We start from the raw sequence: 21,608 nt of genomic DNA on the forward strand, positions 1-21,608 counted from the left end.
CCACAGTTCCATATTTAAACTAACCATCATACAAGCCGAGTGCTTCAGTCCACATTATTGTTTCTGATAAACCTGATAATTCATACATTATTAAAGCATAAAACAATGTTCACTTCCACACATAATCTCAAACCAAACACAGGTTCTCATGTTAAATATATGACCTATTTGCATATGAGCCAACACATTGAGTGTATGACTTTACCTTCAGCATTCCCTTTAAAACTATCTTCAGGAGTGGTTAAGGACACAAATACAACTCATTAAGAACGGCAACATTTATTTAACATGATATAAAACAGATGGGATATGAACATTTGCAAATCAAATCTAGCACGTAACCATATGTTGGATACATCCTCCCATCCTGCTCTACCATGTACATTATATACACAGTAAACCTCTGATAATTACACTTTATACACACGAAAAAATTAATCCTGGATCCACAAACATTTTTATTGCTTTTTACATGTGCTCATCTTTTTTTAAGATAGAGGACTTCAAACCAACATATCATAAAATAGAACCAAATTATCTTTTTTCATCTCTCAATTAAATAGATCTCTCGGCAATAAAAAAGACAGGATCGAGTGACTTAAGCAAGAACATTCACACAATTGTCAGCAACAATGTGACAGGGACTGCAGAGGATCCCATTTTAAATAATTACAACGCAGAAATAGGAGAAAATACAAATAACCTTAGTCTGCGGCAAGTGGCTCCTCCTTCATTATAATAGAGGAATCTATATCACTTATATACTCATGTTTTGCATCAACAAATGTTTTTTTTTACAATAAATGGATAAATATGAATGGTTGGCTGACGGTCGATGCCTGAAAAACAAATTGAGTGAAGACTTAAATGAAATCAAATGATGTGAAAAGGTGTTCTTGTAACCTTTTGGACAGGTGGAAACATGAATTAATCACCTGCCCTGAAGCTTACAGCAAATCTGTCTGTTAACCTCATAGATATCTACAGACAGACTTTAGCCCATATTCAAAGAAGAACCTAATAAAACCATATAAATATTAAAAATAAACTTAAAAGCCTTGTAAAAACTGAAAACGGAACTGCAACAACAACAGAATCAAAGCTGTCTCACCAGATTAAGAAGAGTTTGATGCCCAAAACGGGGGCGATTGCAGAGAAATGTCACAAAGAAAGTGTGTTTTGTGGCATCGGAGCTTAAGACGTCACAGTGAGCATACAGAAGTCAGAGGTTAAGACCCCAGAGGAAAGACTGGGCAGTTTCACTCTCCATGGGCCTATGGCCTTGTGCTGATGTCCTCGGGGTAAGTCTTCAGGGGCTTCTTTAAACCACTGCTGCTGTTTCCTTCATGTGTAGGTTTTTACTGACGCCAGGGCCTGTGCTGCAGAAAGAGAAAGTGAGAAAAATCTAATTATGCTCCAAAAATAACATCAGGCTCAAGATGACTAGGATTCCCTACGTGCAATAACTGAAATCAATATTTCAGTCTTTTGAGTTCAATGAGTAGGCAACAACAAAGACTGTGAATAACTACGCAGACTACCAAAAGAAATCTCACACAGTGTGAAAAAGTGTCAGATATAGGTACAGGTACAGCTACAGCAGCTACAGCAACACAGGATACATACAAACATGCCATAGACTAACATTGTCCCCTCCATTACTTCAGTTTAAGTTTTCGTGAATCCCTTTATATTAATTAATGTTTTTCTTCTCCCCCAAAGAAAACAATCAAAATACCAAGAACATTTGAGTATTGTAAGTATGGACAAAACAAGGTGATGAAGGCCCTTACTGGTGCTACTACACACACATGAAGTGAGACCCGTCAGTAAGCTGAGGGGGTGTGTTAGGAGACTGTGGAAGGGGTGGGGAAGAGGACGACAGGCTTTTCACTGCAAACAGAACAGAGCGACATGATGAACTCACACACACACAAAATAACAAAAACAAATTCCATCTGTATGCTCATGAGATCGTGAACAAAAACAAACACAAATAATCACTGAAGTCGATGAAATTAATGAAGAAAGAAATGAGACTGCGATGATACATGACTGAACACATGCTCAATGGAAGCAGCTGCAGTTAAACAAACCACCACATGAAGTAAGAAGAGGCTCCCACTAGCTTTTGTTTTATCACATGCATTGTTTTTTATCACCCCCGTCCCTCTTTCTCTCTAGAGATGTACCTGCTACCAGCTTGCTGCGTTTGGAGGCCTCAGCTGCCAGCTCGTAGGAGATATTAATCATCTTCTCTTTCTCCTGTACAGTAACCTCCTCTTCAGTCTCCTCCTCTGGGCTTAGAGCCACGCTAGGCAGCGCATTTTGCATGCTAGGAGCACACAAACACACAACTGACTTCTGCAGTGTACAGTATACAACAGCTTTAATTCTAAACATACTTTTAGGATATACATACAGTACAGTAGTAACTCCAGGACAAACAAGACATCTCATTTAAAACAATTCAAGGGGGATGGCATTTGGAATTAAATGTCACAGTGACTGAGAGATACGAATGTGCACTTTTCTCCGCGTCTAAGGCACTGAAAGAGCAAACTGGCAGTGTGGCCCCTTTTGAGCCATCTATGGTTATGTCTTGCTATGACCCCAAACTTACCCCTCGGTTGCAGAAAGAATTTCATGCATGAAATCTGCTGGGAAATATCAGCACGCACTGGTACAGATAGACCTTTCACCAAAGCATCCCAATCCAGCATAAAAGGCCAGCGCAAGATTGTCCTTGCTAGTAAATAGTTAAAGGTAACAATAGCTCGTGATGGTGTTTACCTGTTTTTTGCTATGAGGGCTTTGATGCGGTCAACTTTCCTCTGCTTATCAGCCTCCTGCTCCGGGCTCAGAGCCTCGTCCGGGTCTGACTCTACGTAACGTTCAGGAATCAGCACTTTGTCAGGCACAGAAAGCTGCGGAAACACAGCCAGAGAACAAACACTTCATGTAGCTCATTTCACACAATGGAGAGAAAAATGTTGTGCTTTGCAAATAAAAAAAGACGGAAGCTAGACGTGTAAATTAATAAATAAATGACATTCATAAATAAATCACAGATGCTCATTATCGTCATCATCATTCAGTACAGGATGACTGTTCAAGCTGTCTGTCAGAAGTAAATGGAGCATCACTGTAAGCTACGGCTCAGAGTGAGAAACACAATATGAGACTTTCTGCAGCATGCAGAGATCAGTGGGGGACATCAACTGTGAATAGTTCTTTGATATAACCCAGAGAAAGGCCATGAACTTTTCTTAAACAGCAAGAAGTACCTTAAAATCAAGTTTATAGCTAACAGGCAGCCTATGGAAAAATGGAGTTATTGCTTAATACTGAACTTGGCTGCAGAGTTTTGCACACATGCAATAAGTGTGATACATAATACAAGTGAGTGAGTGAGTGAGTGCATTTTTCCAGTGCCCATTGCCATAATCCCTATAGTCATAGCAGTAGGTTTGTTACCTTTATTTGTTGTTCAATACAGTAATACCATTTAATTATATCACTCTCTCCAATTATTCCTGGTTCAGTGCTCAAACCATCCACAAGCCTTGTTGTTTTGTTGGTAAACATTTGCTAAATAAGTTGCCTGTGATAATGTGAGCCCTCTTGAGTCTGATGAGTCAGACAGCCAACTCCTATGCCTTACCTCTCGGTCCACATTAAAGTGGTGGTCAGCCTGTGAGGCTTCTTTGAGACGGGCAATTTCCTCGGCGGGCGTCTCCTGCTCCCTCACTACCTCCTGCTGCCTGAGAGAGGCCTCCAGCTCCTGAATGTCACTGCTCATCACCTCATCTCTACGTCTCATATGGGACTATAAAAGACAAAGAACCGACAAATTAAAGATAGAGAACGATCTGACGGGGCTCCGAGATTTGATTGCAACCTGTTCTGAACTTCAGCGTTACCACTTTGTCCAAATAATATCTGTGTCAGTCATCCAGTACCTGCACGCTGCGGAAATGGTTTTCTTTATTGAAAGAGTGACTGCGAGAAGGCGTGTTCTCCTGGCTGCCACCCCTAATGCTCAGGCCTTTCTTCTTCTCCCTCAGGGCTCCCTGCTGGTGGCGGCGAATCCTCTCCAGCTGCTCCTCCACACTCATCCTGGGCCGGCCACTCTCCGCAGCGCACAGCTGCTGCTCCACTGCGCTGCGTGGGCGCTCCTGTTAGCCAGAGAGGACGACCACAAATATGCAGACTTAATAAGAATATAGCATCACTGTCAGATATTCAAAAATAGGACACAAATGGTACCAAGAGCCACAATGGGTGTTGCTGACAAGTGTCTAAACTTGACCAAGCAGAATGAGCGTACTTTCCTTGCCCATACTGCGAATACTGGAAAAAAAACATTTAGCTTCTCTAAACAAAATTAACAGTCAGGATTGACATAATTACTACATTAATGATGGTGAAATGGCTCTTTAATGTTCACTCTCTTGGAACCAAACTGAGCAGGAGTGCAAAAGCATATAAAAACAACCTGACTGCTTTGCACTCGCACGCTCCTGCCCGGCACACATGGGTGCACTCGGAGAAGCTTGGGGCTTGCTAATGCCTGCGCAGGAGAGGCTGATGACCACGGCTGATGGAGTGAAGTGAACTAAGGAGCAGTTGTTCACTCTCAGGTTTGTGCCATGCTGGAGGGCCTGGCAGATCTGGATTCAGTCAAGAGCCTGAGGACAGGACACCCCCCCACCCCCTGTCCAGATTGTTCAAGAGGCTGGTATCCAAGAGTCTGTACTAAACTCTACAGTCCTGCAACACACTCTCACAGTCATGGTCTTTCTGCTCTCCACGGAGGACTACATGTCCTGCTGGCATTACTAACTTCACATATAGGTTCATTTACCCTGTGTGTCCACCTTTCCAACACAGACACACACTGACACACTAAAAACAGGACACACCCAACAGTGTGGTGCACTAATTATATGGTTACTCTATTTAAGTTGATAGTGTTTGAGGCTGGAAACTGTATAAACCAAGCTTGGCATCTATTTTATTACAGCCTGGTTTTGAGAGCATGAGTCACACCCTGGCCACGCGATGAGCAGCCTCTTTCTGCACATGTAACCAACAGCTTATGGACAACCAATTAAGATTGGACTAACTGTAGTCACAGAAAATGAAGGGGTTGTCCCATCATTCTTGTCCACAGAGGAACAAACAAAGGTGAGCTTCAAAAAGCATTTGGTAGTCATTAGTGCTAATTGTACTTTCTAGTTTGCCACAAAGGAAAATATGCACAAGAAAGTTTAGCTTTACATTTCAGTTTCTTCTCAACAGCTGATGGCATTATCTGACACCACACAGAATAAAAAACAGAACAAAATTTGCTAAAAACAAATTCCAAGTGCTACTTGAAGTTACACCAGAACATTGAGTAATGAAGTCCCAATACTCACCGTCCTAGGGTCAGGTTTCTTGCTTTTCCTTAATGTAACATAAGAAGCTATGGAGGAAGACTCAGGCACTGGAGATCTGGTTCTGGGGGGGACAATGCCAACTGGGTAGGACATACCTAGGAAGAGGAAGAGTCAGTTAGCCAGCTGGTTCAATGGCAAAGAACCTGCTGTAACATATTTACACTGATAAATGAACTACATTTTAAGACATTTACTGTTCTAAATTAATTGACCTTGTACAATATTAAAGCAGATAATGTTTGATGAATCTGAACTGAACCTGAAAAGACTTATCATATTAGGGCATAAACCCTATTATGAGAATGGTAATAATACAGCTACTTTAGTTTTCTCGTCATTTTGGCAATGAACATTTTCTTAAAACGTCTGGATTCAATTTGTGCACCTATGTAATGTGGGAATATTTAATATAAGATCAAGGCTGTACCGACCATTACAGTATTTCCAGCAGTGTTTTCAGGCAACATCAGCTTCTTGCAACTATTGATTGTGTGGTGATGTGGAACAAGTGTGAGGCAGCAGTGTAATTATTCAACTTCAGAAGGCCTGAATTATGCTGTGCAAGTGGTTTCATCACATTTAGACCAATTTGCTCTTTAGGTAATTATAATCCATCTTGTCACAGAGAATGTCTAGTAGCATAAAGTCCAAGTGAAGTCAAATAAATGGAATAGCTACTGTAAGTTATCCCAGCACAGACACTCATTTCAACCCAGCAATAACAAACCTGAGTGGTATGGTGATTTACTCAGTGTAAATTAACTCTGAGCAAATGCCTGTGTAAATGCCACTGTATCCATGGTAACAACTGGACATTAAGTAAGGGCTGATATGAGAGTTACAAAGTGATATACTGACATGAACTTTTGTCATAGGGAAAAAACTGACTTCCTATTTATGTTCTGTGTCAAGTGATGCATATGTAACTGCCATGGTAACCACGGCTACCACTATCGCTGGAAACAAGTGACAGATTATTAAATTTTTATTTTTTTTAATAATCTATTTATAAAAATCTTCACTGGTAAAATGTGCAGTTATCAGACACTGGCATCATTCTACCTGGCCTCGTTCTGCATGTACCTTTGTTTCCAGAATGTTCTCTGTCAGACAGATGTTCAGATCTGTCCTCTCCATTGCTCTCATCCACTTCGGCTACTGTGGTCAGCTCTGGTTCACTCTTATATAGCCTGTAGTCTGGACCCTGCAGGTGAGCAACAACAAAAACATTCAAATGTGTGCAGAGTAGTGTTGATTTAGTTATGGAGAGTTTGGTTCCAAACTGAGATATCGAGCACTGGAAAACAGTGGGTCTTTCTCTTACAAAGTGACTTCAAAGACATGAATGGCAATTTTTCTTTTCCTTTTTTCACAAAAATTATGTATTTACAGACAGTGCGGCCTTTAAATATGAACATACAGTATACAATATATACAGCTTGAAGAAAAACTCCCCATGTTGTTTGAGATTGACACACTGTTCAACAGCCAAAAGAAAAAGTAGGTAACAGGCAGACATTCAAATGTGCAACCACAGGACATAACAAAAATAGAACAGTTTCAATTCAACATACAGAAACGTACACAGAAATGGAAGGTAGGGCAACTCAATTAAATGAGGGAGCAAAGAAAAAAAAGTACAAACAAGGCTTCATCCATTATCCTGAAAAAAAAAGATGAAGGGAGTATGGAATCAAATGAGAAAAGGGATACGATCCAACCAAAACCAAATCCAAATCACATGAGATGTCCAGCAAAATCAAAGTGAAAACCATCACAGCGAGCAATGACGTGTGATGACACAGCTGAGGGCAGGGTCAACCATGAGGTTAATGGGTCAACAAGCTTACGCTGTGTGTGCCATTCCTGTGACTGGACTTCCTGTCCTCCGGCCTGTGGAGTGATGATGGGCGCACACCAGCATGAGAGGACATAGGAGGGGGCACAGTGGGGGGGTTGGGCTCGTAGGACTGAGGTAGGGGTGGCCGTGGCGGTACCAAGTCCTCCTCCTAGGGATTATACAGGGGGGACGACAGGACAGGCAGCAAGGTGACACATGGTGCCACCACGTACGCTTTAGGGCAACCACCATCTGGTACTGAGCAGTTTTGCCCCACAGGGCGGGCAAACCAGCTGATTCGCCACAGAGAGAGAAAGAGAGAGAGATGCTACAGTATGACTGACACATCCACTCAGATACCACCACTCATACTGCCCATGAGCAGGCCTGCCAGTTTGAGCCCTCAGCTTTGATATAGGAGGTCCGGGTAACTCTGGGTAACTTATTTCTGCCAACATCAACTGGTCCTCACAAATATCTCACACAAATCTCACAAAGTATCTTCTGTTACTGTTTGGTCTCTCTGTTAGTGGTGCCTCACCTCGTTTTTGTGCTTACTGAAGTTGGTCTTGGGTCCGTAGAAACCCATCCCATCAACGGCATTTCTCTGAGCTTTGTGTTTATTGAGGGCCTCCATTACGTCTTGAATCCTCCAAAGCTCTTTTTGGATGCGGACGTGCTGCTGGCTGGGTGGCTCTGTCTGTGTGTGTGTGCACAGAAAACACGTAGACGTTCACAAATCACACAACATTACCTGGAGATTATCCCCCCCAACTCTGACTTCATGGACTAATGATGCAATATTAACACCCAACACAGGCACAAGAAAATGAAAGAGATGGGAATATGCAATAGCGAGAGTGGAGATTATGTGTGTGCTCAGGTGTGCAGTCGGTGCAGACATTGATCTGTTCAAGCTCCTACTGTCTGCGAGAAATATTAGCCTCGGAACAGAGAGGAGAGATGAGAGGAGGGTTATAGCTAGGAAGAAGAAAGTAAGGGTAGAGGGAGAGAAACGGACACCTAATGAACTCCTTCTCACTGATGACAGCTCTGCCTGAGCCTGAAGGGCACTTTAAGAAGAGGATGGCCAGACCCCCTGCTGGCCATCTGACTTCACTCTGAATTAGCACTTTCTGTGACTCAGGCTCAAGCAGGAATAACTGTCGGAGCGGTTTCTTTCTGTTTCTACACCTCTCCCATGATGAAGGACAAGATAAAAGACGGACTTAATTAAGACCTGCTCTATCATCACCACACTCATCAATCACCCACTATGTTACTTTGATCACCCGGTTAACTCCCTCCACACTCAGCTAAGGGCATTGGAGGAGAGAAATCTTCTTTACTTTTTCCCCAAAGTCAAAAAAGTGCCGACAAAAAGGATAAGTAGGTTTTCAAGGGAAACCTGCCACGTTTTCAGCTCGCTTTGAAGCTTTGTGCTACATCCACTCCAACCAAGGCCCGACTATTATTCTATGCCAGTGTTAGGCAGCAGAGCTGGTGCGTAGTACAAGAAGTACAGCTTTTAGTACAGCAAGAATTATCCTACCTGAGGGCTTCCCAATGCCTCTAGCTGCTCCAGCAGATTGTTCTTAGCCAGAGTCACATCTCCTTCCAGCTTGTCATACTCCCTCCAAGACCGCTCCAGCTCCTGGTTTGGGAGAGATGCACTTTGTGAATGACAGTGTTAAAGAAGTGTCATCTGAATAACACTCCTGAAGAAAGAGAACCTTTAGCGTCCAGCACGAGCATGTGTATCGTGTGTAAATGTATTGTTTGACTCACGGCGCTGACTCTCGACAGCTCTCTGCAGGTGCTGAGCAGGCCGCTCTGCAGTAAGTCTCTCTGCTGGATGACGCTCTGCATGGCAGCTGGGTTTTCAGAGCCCATCTCTATCTCCTGACTGGCGGACAACAGCGCTGTCTCCAGGGTGTGCTGAAGAAACACGCAACAATATCAAACACACATGCGAGTATGTAATTTGTCACCATGACCTTTGAGATCAACTAAATTTAGTAAAAAGTCTCGACAGATTATTTAAGCCTGCAGCAGAGTCTCAAACTTTTCTGGTAAGTGACCTTGTTTTTAGTGCCCTTATTTGTTGCAAGATATAAATAAAAATAAAATAAAAACATAACAAATGCATCTGCCAAATAGCAAAGTTGCAGGAAATGTGGTCACAATCTCCTTCTCCTGATTTACAACACTGAGTATTGGCCAGAAAAGATTATTTTGGATATAAAATCAGTGACCTTGAACTTCACCAAAATTCGGCCAAATTCAGTCAAAGTAATCGTTTGTGCCAAATTTGAAATCCCCTGAAGATGTTCCTGAGATATGGCATTCATGCGATTGGGGTGGACATATGGAGGGACGGATGGGTGGACAACCCAAAACCATAATGCCTCTGGCCCTGACTGCCAGCAGGAGCTAGGCCATAGTTAACCATAGAAACAGATAAACAAGGCATTTGTTTTTCTCTCTTTCTCAGGTCTTCTGCAAATAAACTTGAGTCAAGCTATTCTTATAATTTTAAGAAAGTATAAACTGTATAATCATTTTGGTTTATACGTTCTTCACTTGGCACCACAACCACATAAGCAGTGTTGAATGTAAACGACGACAGATGTGCAATGTGTAGTCACCTTCTCTCTGTACAGCTGCTGAAGTTTGTCTTCTTGTGTCCCCACCACTTTATCCTGCTCACACAACCTGCTTAGTTTGGTCTGAAGAGAGAACAACAAAGAATCATGACCCACTGTGAACAGTCGTTGAATGATGAGTATGAGGTTGTGCGAGGCTGCTACACTCACATCAATGTCCACCTCTTCTGGCATGCACGTATAGGCGTGTTCTCTGTAGTCTTCTGGACACAGCTGTGAAGAAAGACAGAACATCAGAGAGAGACAACAAATACGCACATGCATAGAATCTGGAGATCTAATGCAGTGTCATGACGCGGCTCTGTCTCACTGAGCCATGGTATTAGTCCTTAAGTAGAAACTCACATTTCACTGAATCAGACAATCTAAGTTAGCACAGCAGCAGCGGGAGAGCCTAAACAGTCTGATGACTCTGGTGCCTCATGTTACATCAGCCACAGTCATTTATCTTCATCAGCACAATGCAGTGGATGTATTGGAAATGCAAAGGGGAGGCATGTTCGATAAGCTTTCTTACTGAGCTCTAGAATCGGCCCCTAAGCTCTAACCACAACTGTGTTTTATCCAGCACATGCTCTACAGCTACTGGGACCCAAGGACTGTGCCTTTCTCAAAGATGGGCTCCACTGAGCGTAGGTAGCACTAAGTGTAATATTACCTGGAGATAATCCCAGAATAACAGGCTAACCACAGATCTTCTTAAGACGTTTTAACATCATGATGCTGGCAACAATTACAGGCAGGTACGCATTTTACTTAAATCCAGGATAAAATACAGTCAGACTAAAATACAGGCATGTTGCTAATCTCACAACTATTTATAGACCTCCATAAATGTAGTAAAGCCAAGAAAATAAGAAGAGCATCCCTTCTGTCTCTTGTAGTAACGTCACTCATCTTCTTTTTCTCCCACTCTTATTCAAAATATAAATAAATAAATAAAAAAAAACAGTACTGCCAAAAAAAACAGGGGAAATGATTTCAACTGCATTGGATCCCATGTTTCCAAGTAATGCATTCATTACATATGCCTCATCATTCATCCATTCTTCTACATCTAAAAAAAAGTGCAGTCCATAAATATTAGGACAGTGACATATTTCTGTGTTGTGGTGTGTTTGATCTCACATTGGGTATGAAATTACATAATGACAAAACCTTTAGCTTTACATTCTTGATTTACATTGACATGCGTTTAAAATAAATGGTCATCATATCAGTTGTAATACTTTTGTAATACTACTGTATGCCAGGGCCGAACTAGCTATTTCTTGTCTGTTTTGGGCCTGTTTGGTTGTTGAGTATATTTAGGTTCATTAAAGCAGATATCAGTGGAATGTTTTTGTTAATATAAGTCCTAAATAGTCCTATTTTCCATCAGCAATCACTTACATGAAGTATTTCAGCCTAAACACGAGTCTCTCCGTCACTCTGCTCTGCTGTAACCCGAGGAGAAAATTTTCCTTGTGGGATACAAGTGTTATCCAATGAGGAGAGAGAACGGCATGAAGGGCTGTGTGTGCAGCCAAGGGATGCGCGTGAATGTGGTGACGTAGCACGAGGACCAATTGATGCCTGACAAGGGCGGGGGCTGCTAACTCATGGTGCGTTCAAAGAAACTCGTACTTTGTGTTTTTCCTTCCTGTGAAGTCATACCAGTTCGATCTGGTACGAGTTCACGGGTCGGAAGTTACGAGTGGCCGTTATAGGGAACTTTCACAGACAACAGGATGGTAAAAACACGAGCTACGGGTTACCTGGAACGCTACCAAGTCGTAGTTGTGACTTGAAGCTGTAACTTACGGTTTCAAAAGCCTGCCTTGAACGCAGCATTAGCCGAAACGGCCGTGAAGCTGATATCTGCTTTAATTAGCACTATCAAACTAACTTTAAGCTATAATTTGAAACTTAAACTTAAATGACATAACTTGATTTAAATCTCACATTAAAACAACAAAAAAAGACTCACTGTCAAAAATATTTTAAGACACCACTTTATAGCAACTTTCCCGCTCACACCTGCACTCTCTCACACACATTTTTCCTCGCACCTCTTTTCCTCAGTCGAACCACACAGAACAGTTAAAGCAGGTGGGACCTAAGAACCACAAAGCATTCCACACAGAACATGCAGACATGTCCACAGCTCAGAGAGCCCGAGTGTGTTGTTGTGTGGTGTGGACTACAAGTGACGTGACGGGAGGAGGAGGAGGAGGAGGAGGACAGACTTCTGGCAGCTGAACAGGTGGGAATGCAGCTGTTGCCGGGCTGGTATGTCAATGAATGGGTAATGGGGTGAAGGTTGGTGGGGGCAGTCTCCAGCGTCACTTTTACACCTCAACAGGCGTTCACAAAAGTGGCAAAGTGATGTCATAGTCATCGTCACACACAAACCATCTCTGTTTATCCTTTCCATCGGCAGAATGACAAGGAGGGGGTTGTGGGGAAAGGAACGAATACAAGTAAAAAGAACGAGTTTACCTCATCTTCATCAGTCCATATTAGGTATAAAGTCTATTCAACAGTTGTTTCTCAAGCATATCCCGTCTTACAACACTTACATTCACTAACAACAGTGACTGTGACTGAATGGAAACAGATTTAAATAAATAAAAACTAAACTCTAAATGAACTGCAAAACATAGTATTGAGTTGCATATCTCTTTTACAGAATGGAACAAGAAAGCATCCTAAAGTGGATACCAATTTACTTTATTGTTCTTCAATTATGCTATAAAACAATTCCCAGCTGGCTTTAAAGTGGGCGTATTTTCTTTTTCACAAATAGACATAGTATTTGGTAATGAACTGCACTGCCACTGACATGTGAAAAGTCTGACAATGCAGAATTAAGTCGCACTAATTAGAATCCCCCTGCCAAGTCTATGTGGCTAATGAGAGGGAGGGAACACTCTCTGCAAAAATCTCACATCGACCTTCACTTGTAGGGTACTAGACAAAACAAGACAAGCAAAGACAACAGGCTTTGCTAACTAAATGGAGTGGGTGTAAACATAGCTTTCATGCTTGTTTTGGTCCCAGAGCCAGCTGAATGTTTTCTCAACACAAAACCTCTGGACTGAACTACAGTAGAGCAGCAGGCCTCACCCTCAGACACACAAACCTGAGGGTGAGGTACAATAGGGATTTGACTGAGTGGTGAAGTATACACATCAGACTACTCTTTTACAAGTCATGTCCATATTCGGCATGACTTCTAATAGTAAGAGAGGAACAGTCAAAAGCAATGGATGAGGAGGTGCTGGCGATACAAGCGATACAGGGAGACCAGTCTCAAGATGCCATGGGGACTTGGACATCGAAGGAGGAGCATTGCAAAACAGACCAAAAAGAACAACAGTGACTGGTGAGGATGAGGCGGAGCAAAGCCTTTGGCTGGCCTTACTTGCTGGTAAAGTTGAGGCCTTGGGGCAGAGTTCTCAATCAAAGTGTGAGTCATGACGATTAAAGGGTCATTTTCCTTCATCTAGTCCAGTGTGGAGAGGAGCGATATAGCAAGTGTCAGTTTTATAGCAGTGCTTCACTTCAGAGACAACACCCACAATGTTGTTACACCTCACTTGCGCTCCCTCATGAAGCAGACTCAAACATAAACACGTGCATCTAGAAGTGGACAGGGATGGGTACAGCAATGAGAAGCAATAAGAGGTGCTTACAAACGGGATCAGGAAGAGATTGTAGTGCAAAACTCCGAGGCGTTTACTTGTTAGCAGCGGAAAGCTCCTGTTAAACGTTAATGTATTATCATCATGCAGACGGCTAGCACTGTTGTGGCAAAAGTGACTGGCAGCAGGTGATAATTGTTGAACCTCATCGCTCAATTTTAAAATCAAAATCACATATTCTGTATTCAATTGTTACACAAAAATGAGTATGTAAAACTATATTGGCTAAAATCATTATGAGAAATTGTATATAATTAATTACTCCAATTCTCAAAGCACATCAGAAGTTAAAAATCCCTTTGCAGGAACTCAAGTACAATAATATGTTTAACACTTTATATGAAAAACATAACATTTGTTCACATCTCTTAACTACTAATAGTGTTATCCAAATATGCAGTTAATATACTGTAGGCAGGAGTGAGTCTGGGGTCTATATTCAGAGGAGCAAATGAATAAAAAGTTTCATCTAGGTAAAGGCGCTGCAGGGTAGCTTAGCCTATTAATGCTTAAGTAACATGACACTGGTCCATGCAATGTAGATATCTCTATAGAAATAATTCTTCATGTGTTAATCTATGCAAGTAATTATATTATGTATTAATATGATAATAGCCAAGCATTAAATGAGTTCAACCGATGACAGCAGGGGACAGGGCCATGCATTCATGCATTACCCCACCTGATTGTCCAAAAACATGAGGTTCCTTTGGAGGTGATGGGAGAGAATGTCATTCTAGCGTCAGCAGCAGAAGAGGAAAAGAAAAGATAAGTCAAGAGGAGAGTGAGACAAGAAAAAAGTAAGTTGTGTTATCTTTCTCACACTCATGCAATCCCACTGCCAAACACACACACACAAGCATGTTGTGTCCAGTGTAACCAAAGATAACAAGGAAGAAAGTAAGGTAAGGACCAGAGGAGGTGAAAAAAGTGAACTACATAAGGTAATGAGTGCAGTGTTGGACTAGTGCTCCATTATGAGCAAATGACCATGTTCAATTGTGTACATACATGATGTACACAAATACTGCAAGTTGAATACTTTAACTGCACCTCTTAGTATCCTGATACTAGCCCACTCTTACTGAATTAGATAAGGCAGCCATCTTTATCTATACTGGTATAAGAAGACTTTAAATAAATTGTTGAACAGTCTGTAAAAAAACAGTGCAAAAGTGATTACAAGCTCTAATCACTCAAACTCAACCATTTGCAACCTCAAGCCTGGTTGACCTACATCAGTAACAGTCAAATCTGTAGCCTGATGTCTTAGAAGAGACTTAAAATGCAAAAATCCTGATTTAACATTTAGGTTTGCCAGTTGTCTTGACCTTCTTAGCCTGTAACTGTTTTAGCTCGCCAGTGGCTTTAAGTTTCATCTCCTGCAAACATCTGTCTGGACTTGACATGGAAGTAAAAGGACTCACTCAGCTGCTTGCCCGGTTGCAATAGTTCAAATGTGACAATTTCATCAATTGAGTCAGATCCTAATTTTAAAACAACTCTAATTTTAACTGCTGACATCCCACACATTTTGGGAAAGGCTGATTTCTAATGTAGCTGATTCCTCTACTGTATGTGACGAGTGGACAACTTCAGCTAAAGCACATGGTCTTTTGCAGTGAAAATGTCTTCTTTCGAGCCTTTTGCCCATTAATCATCCATGTGAGAAAACCACAAAAAATCCTCTGGCTTAAAATGGATAATGGTAGTGGGTAAAGATGGCATACACACCACACTCTAACACACACGCCTGCGGAGGCATCTCTGGGGGCCTGACCTTTGGGTTGTCGCCATCCATGTTTAGTTGCATAAGCTGTGCTACAGTGTGCTCCCGGATACTGTTTAGCTCTGCCTGCTGCCGCCGCAGCTTTATCAGCAGCAGAGTCAGTTCCTCAGGCTGTAAGGGAGGGAGGGAGGGAGGGAGGGACATACAGCCACAATGAAACGGGGACACACCGCAGGGAGGGTGGGAGAGGAAAGGAGAGAACACACCAGGACAGGAGATTTTAGAGGTATCAAGTTCCCAAGTGAACAGTTGCTATAGGTACTGAGTTTTTCAGGACCTTGAGATTACCCAAGGTGTCATCGCACCAGCATGCATAATCTACAGGTCCGCTCAAAACAGAAAGACACTTACACATTCAGTACATATTCCAGTTCACACTTTACCAGCTCCATGAGGACGTACTGTAGCACTGTGTACAGTGACATAAATTCCTGATCTGGCTTAAAGAGCTGTGAGTGACAGGGTTTTTAAGTTTCCAGTGATGTGCAGCAACTCTAAGGAGCTCTTGAAGTGAACATACCCTAAATCCAACCACTTGGAACATACATCTGAGTTCTGCACAAATCTGCCTAAAGATTCTGTCACAATGTCTCCGTGGAGGGAAATGAAGGAGAAAAAGAGAAAAGAAGGGAAGAGGGAGTGGGGTAGGGTGTGTGTGGTGTGATGAAAATAGCCTAATCTGTCTCCCTGTGTGTGTGTGTAAAACCCAAGCGTGAAATTACTGGATGGTGCATTTTCAGAAATTCATCCTCGCATCTTCAGAGGGGAGAACACCGATTCAGACCTGGGCTGTTGGTGGACAGTGACGGATGCAAGAAGGGACGACTCAGTTAACGACTTACTGTTTTGCCTTGAAGAGATTGGGCAGTGATCGTCTGAACCGGGATCCCTACAGGCATAGACCTCCTGTCAGGTGGGTACGCATACTGCAGGACACAGCAAATCAAAAACAAGAATGCCTATCAGCTTGCTTTGCATACACATTTATAGCAGCTCACCCAAATACAAATGAACTTTTTGTCGTGGCATTTAATTATCTGCATATTTGTTTGTTTTGAGATGTCCCTCTCAGATTTCTGTCATCACAAATACGGTGCACAGATGAGTGGTATTTTTATTTTGTCTAGCCCAAAATATCAAAAAATGCATGAGCATGACGTTTTAAAAAATTACATGGAACAAAATAAGCTCAAACACTCTAAAAGCTGGTGGGTGGACCTTTGACAGACACCGTTCTCTCAATAAAACTAATTACATACTGTACTTAAAATGGCATTTAAAAATATAATCAGCAACATTTTTTCCAGGTATTCAATTTTTTCAAGTATATGTTTACTCAAAGATACACACTGCTGACAGTTTTAATGAGGGTCATTTCTACTTTACAGTTCCTGTGATGTAATATTTTTTTTAAATCATGAATCATCATGAACAGATGTTGTTGCATTGTACTAGTTTGGAGGCAAAGATGTGAAACTAATTTTATAACTGCATACCACTCAATGTAAGTGATAAATGTGTATTTTTTGTCATGTTGCTGCATCATCGTCACCGTCAGCATGTACAGCATGTGTGCCTAAACTGACCTTGTTGACTTGAGGCCTGTGCCGTCTGTCGATGCTCATGTCTCTTTTGTAGACGGGGGAGGAAACCTCAGAATGAGCGCTGTTGTAGGATCGCATCGGAGAGTAGCCGCCGTACATGGACAGGGAGCCGTGGGAGGGCGAGGGGGGGATGGAGTGAGCCGGCGCGGCGTGCTCCGACAGGTTGATCATGGTTTTGGGACTGGCCATATTGCTGTAGAGCCCCGGCGGCCTGGTGTAGGCCTGCCTCTGCTGCCACTCGAACAACTGCCACATGGTGTCATCACGCATGGACCGGCGTTTGTCAACCGGCGAGGGACCCAGGGCCTGATCATACAATGATGGCGACATACTACAGATGCTGTCCCTCTGGGCCATGCTGTTCCTGGGCATACTCCGGTAGCCGTCTCCATAATGAGGCATATAGGGCACCCGATGGCTTGGCATGTTTCTAGGCAGTGTTTGGTATGATGTGATGCTGGGGAGAAAGAAAAACAGAAATTTGATTACATTTATTATTATTATTGACTAAAACCTGCCATTTGTTTTTTGTTTTTTTTATTGTCTTAACTGTTTTGATTTGTGTTTGCCTCTTATATTTTCACATGTTCGAAATACAATGTTCTTTATCAATATATGTTTATAGTAGTATATGTCATATATGTTTACTATGGCTTTACCATCAGCTGTCAGAGGTTAGTACAGCAATTCAGTGATTCTAGAAAGAGGTCAATTGGTGCCTCTGCATTTTAAAAGAAACGCCAGATATAAAAACTTAAGTATACATCACTAGCCATTACACTCACCAAAACAAGCTCATGTTATGAAATGGCAAATCAGTAAAAAAGAAAAAAAGAAAAAAGAAAATCCAAGCTGCAGTCGTTCCCTCTGCTCTGGATGTATCCAAATAGCAAAGACATGAATTAGGTGTAAAAATGCTTGTTTCTTATGTTTTACTGAGTGTGTATTTAGCAGATAGAGACAAATGAGAACCCCCCCAGGACAAATTAGACCTTTCCAATGACATCAAAGCCATGAAAAGCCCCACTTCCACAGTGGGTTCAAAGTGAGTGCAGCTGGCATTATGACAGCTTCCTATTAAGACTCTCTGAAAGATCCTGCTTGAACATTGGCATTAATAAACCACCATGTGGAAAGCAAACATCACTCTGGAGGACATGCATGTAATCGAGGCTCTTGAATGGAGAGGGAATGGCGAGTGCCAAGGCCTTGTTGTGGTTTTATCCATGATAATCTTCTTAAATTCATGCAGTGCGCAAAGCAGGTGTGTATGTCCGTTTCTCAAAATCAACTTACTCAGGGAGTGAGTGGAGAGAGAGAAAAAAAAAGAGACAAACATGAGCTGCTGGGCAACCAGATGGAGAGACAGACATATTGACTGGCAGGCAGACAGACAGCTCTCAGCAGGGTCAGTGGCAGACAGTGACTCTGGCTAACAGCTCTGCTTTGTTATTATTTATCCCCAGGTCTTACTCCTGTTACATTGTAATGCCAGAGTGTTAAACTCATGGTGAGGAGGAGTGTGAATCCCCCAGCTTGAAACAACACAGCTTTAGAAAGAAATGGGAACAAGACGCTTTTGGAAAATCTGACTCTGCATGCTGAGTCTGTACTACACGGCCACGGAGAATCCCTCCCGTCTCAGGATGCAGGTGAATCAGCAGTTCTTACACCGAGATTATACCAAGTTTAGCAAAGTTCCACTTCTTGTTAGAGAAGTAGGACAAGATTGTACAATAACCCAAAAATAACATGTGCTAGCATATCCTCTCCTTTTGCTGCATACATATTTTGGGATCTCACAATAAAACAGGTTTTCAAAAACTGCAATAGGTCATGTAATCAGACAAACCTCCTGGTGTCATCGTCCTGGTTACGTCCTCTCTGTGTGCGTACCCACTGCTCAAGCTGTTGCATAGAGCTGGTCCTACTCAAGGTGCGCTCCGGCTCATGTGTGGGACTTCGCTGAGGGGGGACTCTGGTCCCATCGGCCAGACACTGCTCACCAGATCCGTTAACCTGGTGTGACCCATCTATCTCTGTTGGAGTCTGCGGAGAGGTGATGTTGGCTTTGAGGGCCGCAGCCTGGGCCGGCTGCAGTTTAATACTGTTGATCTTTGTGAGTGGACGTTCACGTTCTTCCCCATCCTTCTGGAAACCATAGCGCTCGGCGTCTCGTTGTTTCCTCTCCTCTTCTGCCGAGGAGGAGGCGATTGCTGCAGCGTGCTCAAGGTCGACCTCTCGGTTGCGCTCATTGTTTTGGATTTCAGGCTGTGTAAGTGCTGGCCTGTGGTTGGCCACATGGTTGATCTCTTGTGGGCCACACTGCTCCACTTTTAGCCGGTCCAACCTGAAAAAGACAAAGGGAAGGCCGGAGTATGATTAATGGAGCAATCCAAGAAGACCTTCTATTATCTAAAGCAATCAGGACAGATAAGATCACCCCTGATATGAAGATGATAAGTACACAGGATATTCTTTTGTGTTAAATCACCAGTAAAATGCGTTTGGACCCAACACACTCTCTCGGTGAGCTCTTACAATAAGGGCAGCTCTTCGGTAAAAAAGGAAAGTGCAAAGAAAATGGGCAGAGTTGTACAATGTCTCTTCCAGCTGCCAGAGGACGCCAGGCGTGTAAAAGGAAATCAGATATCCTCAATAAAACACTGCCTCTGCCGGGGCACATCTCAAAGGTGGTGCTCAGACCCCGGTAATCCATTTTCAACTTCCCTCTACCTCCCCTCTAGAAGACCTATCTACAGCTCTGTGGTCATTAGGAAGGTCTCAAGAGGTAATAGACACCACTACTCCCTGGCCTCAGACCGACTCAAGGTCACGACTTCAAAGTTCTGCAAATTCCCCCTCGCAGCATGGCTCACTGGGTTACCAATAAGAAGGCAGTCGGAAAGGCATTCCTTCACAGTTTCCACTTGTATCCTCTTAAATAGCAGCACTGGTCACGTAATGTGTTCTCCAGCCTTCTGTGGCTCCTCCAGCCCAGTAGAGCACACATTTAGCACCATGAAAGTCTGAGTGCATTTACTCCGGTTGTTAGAAAGAGGCTATGGAAGCACTTACAAGGAAATAGGTCCTTAACAGATCAGGTTTTGATTTCTACATCTTTATCTTCTTTAACACCAACCGCCAGCTTAGAATATGAAAAGGTCTGATAGCGTCTAGAGATCAAAAGACACTCACCACTCTGAAATTAAGATAGCCTTAACGAGATGGATGTTATAATTCTGTTAAATAGGCTTGTGACAGAGTCACAGTCTCTTTTAACAGTGCTATCCGGTGGATTTCAGGCACTACTGCTCTGTGTAATTACAGAGCACTTTACCGTTACGCCTCTGCTTGCCTATGTAGAAAGGAGGACATTAGACAGGCAGGCTGTCAAATGACAGACATTTAACAGAGTTTTTAAAAAAAGAAAGGAAAAATCCCCATCCTGATGAGTCACTGATCATCATCAGTTTGTGCAGCTGTGCACAAGAGCTCCTGAGCCACCTGCATGATGCATTCACAGCACACACATGCTCACATCCACATGGCATTTTGTGTAAATGTTGCGCTATAAACTTACACAGTAAAACACATAGCTACATACATTTTTCATTAAAGAAAGTCACAGCTTCTTTAACAAACCCAGACACCAGAAATGTCAAGAATTGCGAATTGAACTGATGCCAAAGAACTTAACAGGCTTAACAGAGGGATTTTAAAGCACTTGCTTATGGTACACACTAAAAAAGAACATCAGGATGGAAGACTAAACCAAGCAAGTCATTAAAAATTGTCCTCAAATGTCTTTTTCTCCTTTCAAACGCAAAACAACCCACTGTAATCTCCCAACTTCAAAAAAAAAATGCAGGCATTCTGTGAAAATGACTGCATTAGTGATATGCTTACAAACCTTTTGACTGGCTCCGAGTGAACAAGTGCAGCGTCTGTCATTACTTTCATCCAAGATTCCATTTCTTTGGCTGTGTCTGTGCAAAAATAGTATGTCCGCATGTTGGGATGAGTTGCCTGTTGTGACAAGATTGGGAACGGGGACAATGACGGTTACCTGAAGGAGAGAATACAAAAAAATCAGGTCAGTAGTGATCGTTAGTACTTAAACCCTGATGGGTAAATCAAGGTTTCCTGTGGTTATGTTGATTATGTAAATAAGAAGAATATAGAGCTGTTCAGACCCTTTGCAAGGCAACAATCATTGTACAAATGCACGTCATGTTTCTGAACAAATACTGATGGGAAAAGCTCATTTGTGAGATACTCCTGGTTGTGGGCATCTGTACCATCCACATAAATCAAACCATGAGTCATCTGAGTGTCATGCATACCACTAGATTAGGGCAGTAAATCTGCCACAGGACTTTAGGACTTACCATGCAGTTCATTGTATGGCAGATACATTGTTCTGTGTTGCTCTGCTCCCTCGCAGTGAACAGTCCAATGCATTGTTAAAGCCAGACACAGAAAGAGAAAAACAGAATGTTTAGTGAACAACCTCAATATCCTGTTTACCACTGTCTGAAAAACAAAAGAGCACCGTCATTGCTCCAATTACTTCAGA

The 21,608-nt window shown here is 42.5% G+C and overlaps 1 protein-coding gene across 5 annotated transcripts in view; it reads right to left on the reverse strand.

Annotated features, from left to right (window-relative positions):
* Positions 1–269: 269 nt before the first annotated feature.
* Positions 270–21,608, reverse strand: part of LOC310986941 (pleckstrin homology domain-containing family A member 5-like) — an 85,628-nt gene continuing 64,289 nt past the window's right edge. For 3 of the 5 annotated variants that reach the window (XM_083973061.1, XM_083973063.1, XM_083973062.1), the window contains 17 exons: positions 20,943–21,058; positions 18,882–19,379; positions 17,012–17,486; positions 16,268–16,351; positions 10,101–10,163; positions 9,933–10,013; positions 9,073–9,222; positions 8,837–8,938; positions 7,826–7,984; positions 6,528–6,648; positions 5,424–5,539; positions 3,963–4,178; positions 3,665–3,829; positions 2,794–2,927; positions 2,193–2,335; positions 1,794–1,893; positions 270–1,379 (listed from right to left, as the gene is read on the reverse strand). In XM_083973061.1, the coding sequence (XP_083829187.1) occupies positions 1,802–1,893; positions 2,193–2,335; positions 2,794–2,927; positions 3,665–3,829; positions 3,963–4,178; positions 5,424–5,539; positions 6,528–6,648; positions 7,826–7,984; positions 8,837–8,938; positions 9,073–9,222; positions 9,933–10,013; positions 10,101–10,163; positions 16,268–16,351; positions 17,012–17,486; positions 18,882–19,379; positions 20,943–21,058 (2,715 nt within the window). In that variant the 3' untranslated portion in view covers positions 270–1,379; positions 1,794–1,801. Of the gene's footprint in view, positions 1,380–1,793; positions 1,894–2,192; positions 2,336–2,793; positions 2,928–3,664; positions 3,830–3,962; positions 4,179–5,423; positions 5,540–6,527; positions 6,649–7,294; positions 7,454–7,825; positions 7,985–8,836; positions 8,939–9,072; positions 9,223–9,932; positions 10,014–10,100; positions 10,164–13,356; positions 13,438–14,318; positions 14,373–15,416; positions 15,537–16,267; positions 16,352–17,011; positions 17,487–18,881; positions 19,380–20,942; positions 21,059–21,608 lie in introns of all 5 variants that reach the window. The other 2 variants (XM_083973064.1, XR_014595434.1) reach the window with 2 other exon arrangements.

This window comes from Trachurus trachurus (genome assembly GCF_905171665.1).
Source record: "Trachurus trachurus genome assembly, chromosome: 6".
Classification (NCBI taxonomy): Eukaryota; Metazoa; Chordata; class Actinopteri; order Carangiformes; family Carangidae; genus Trachurus; species Trachurus trachurus.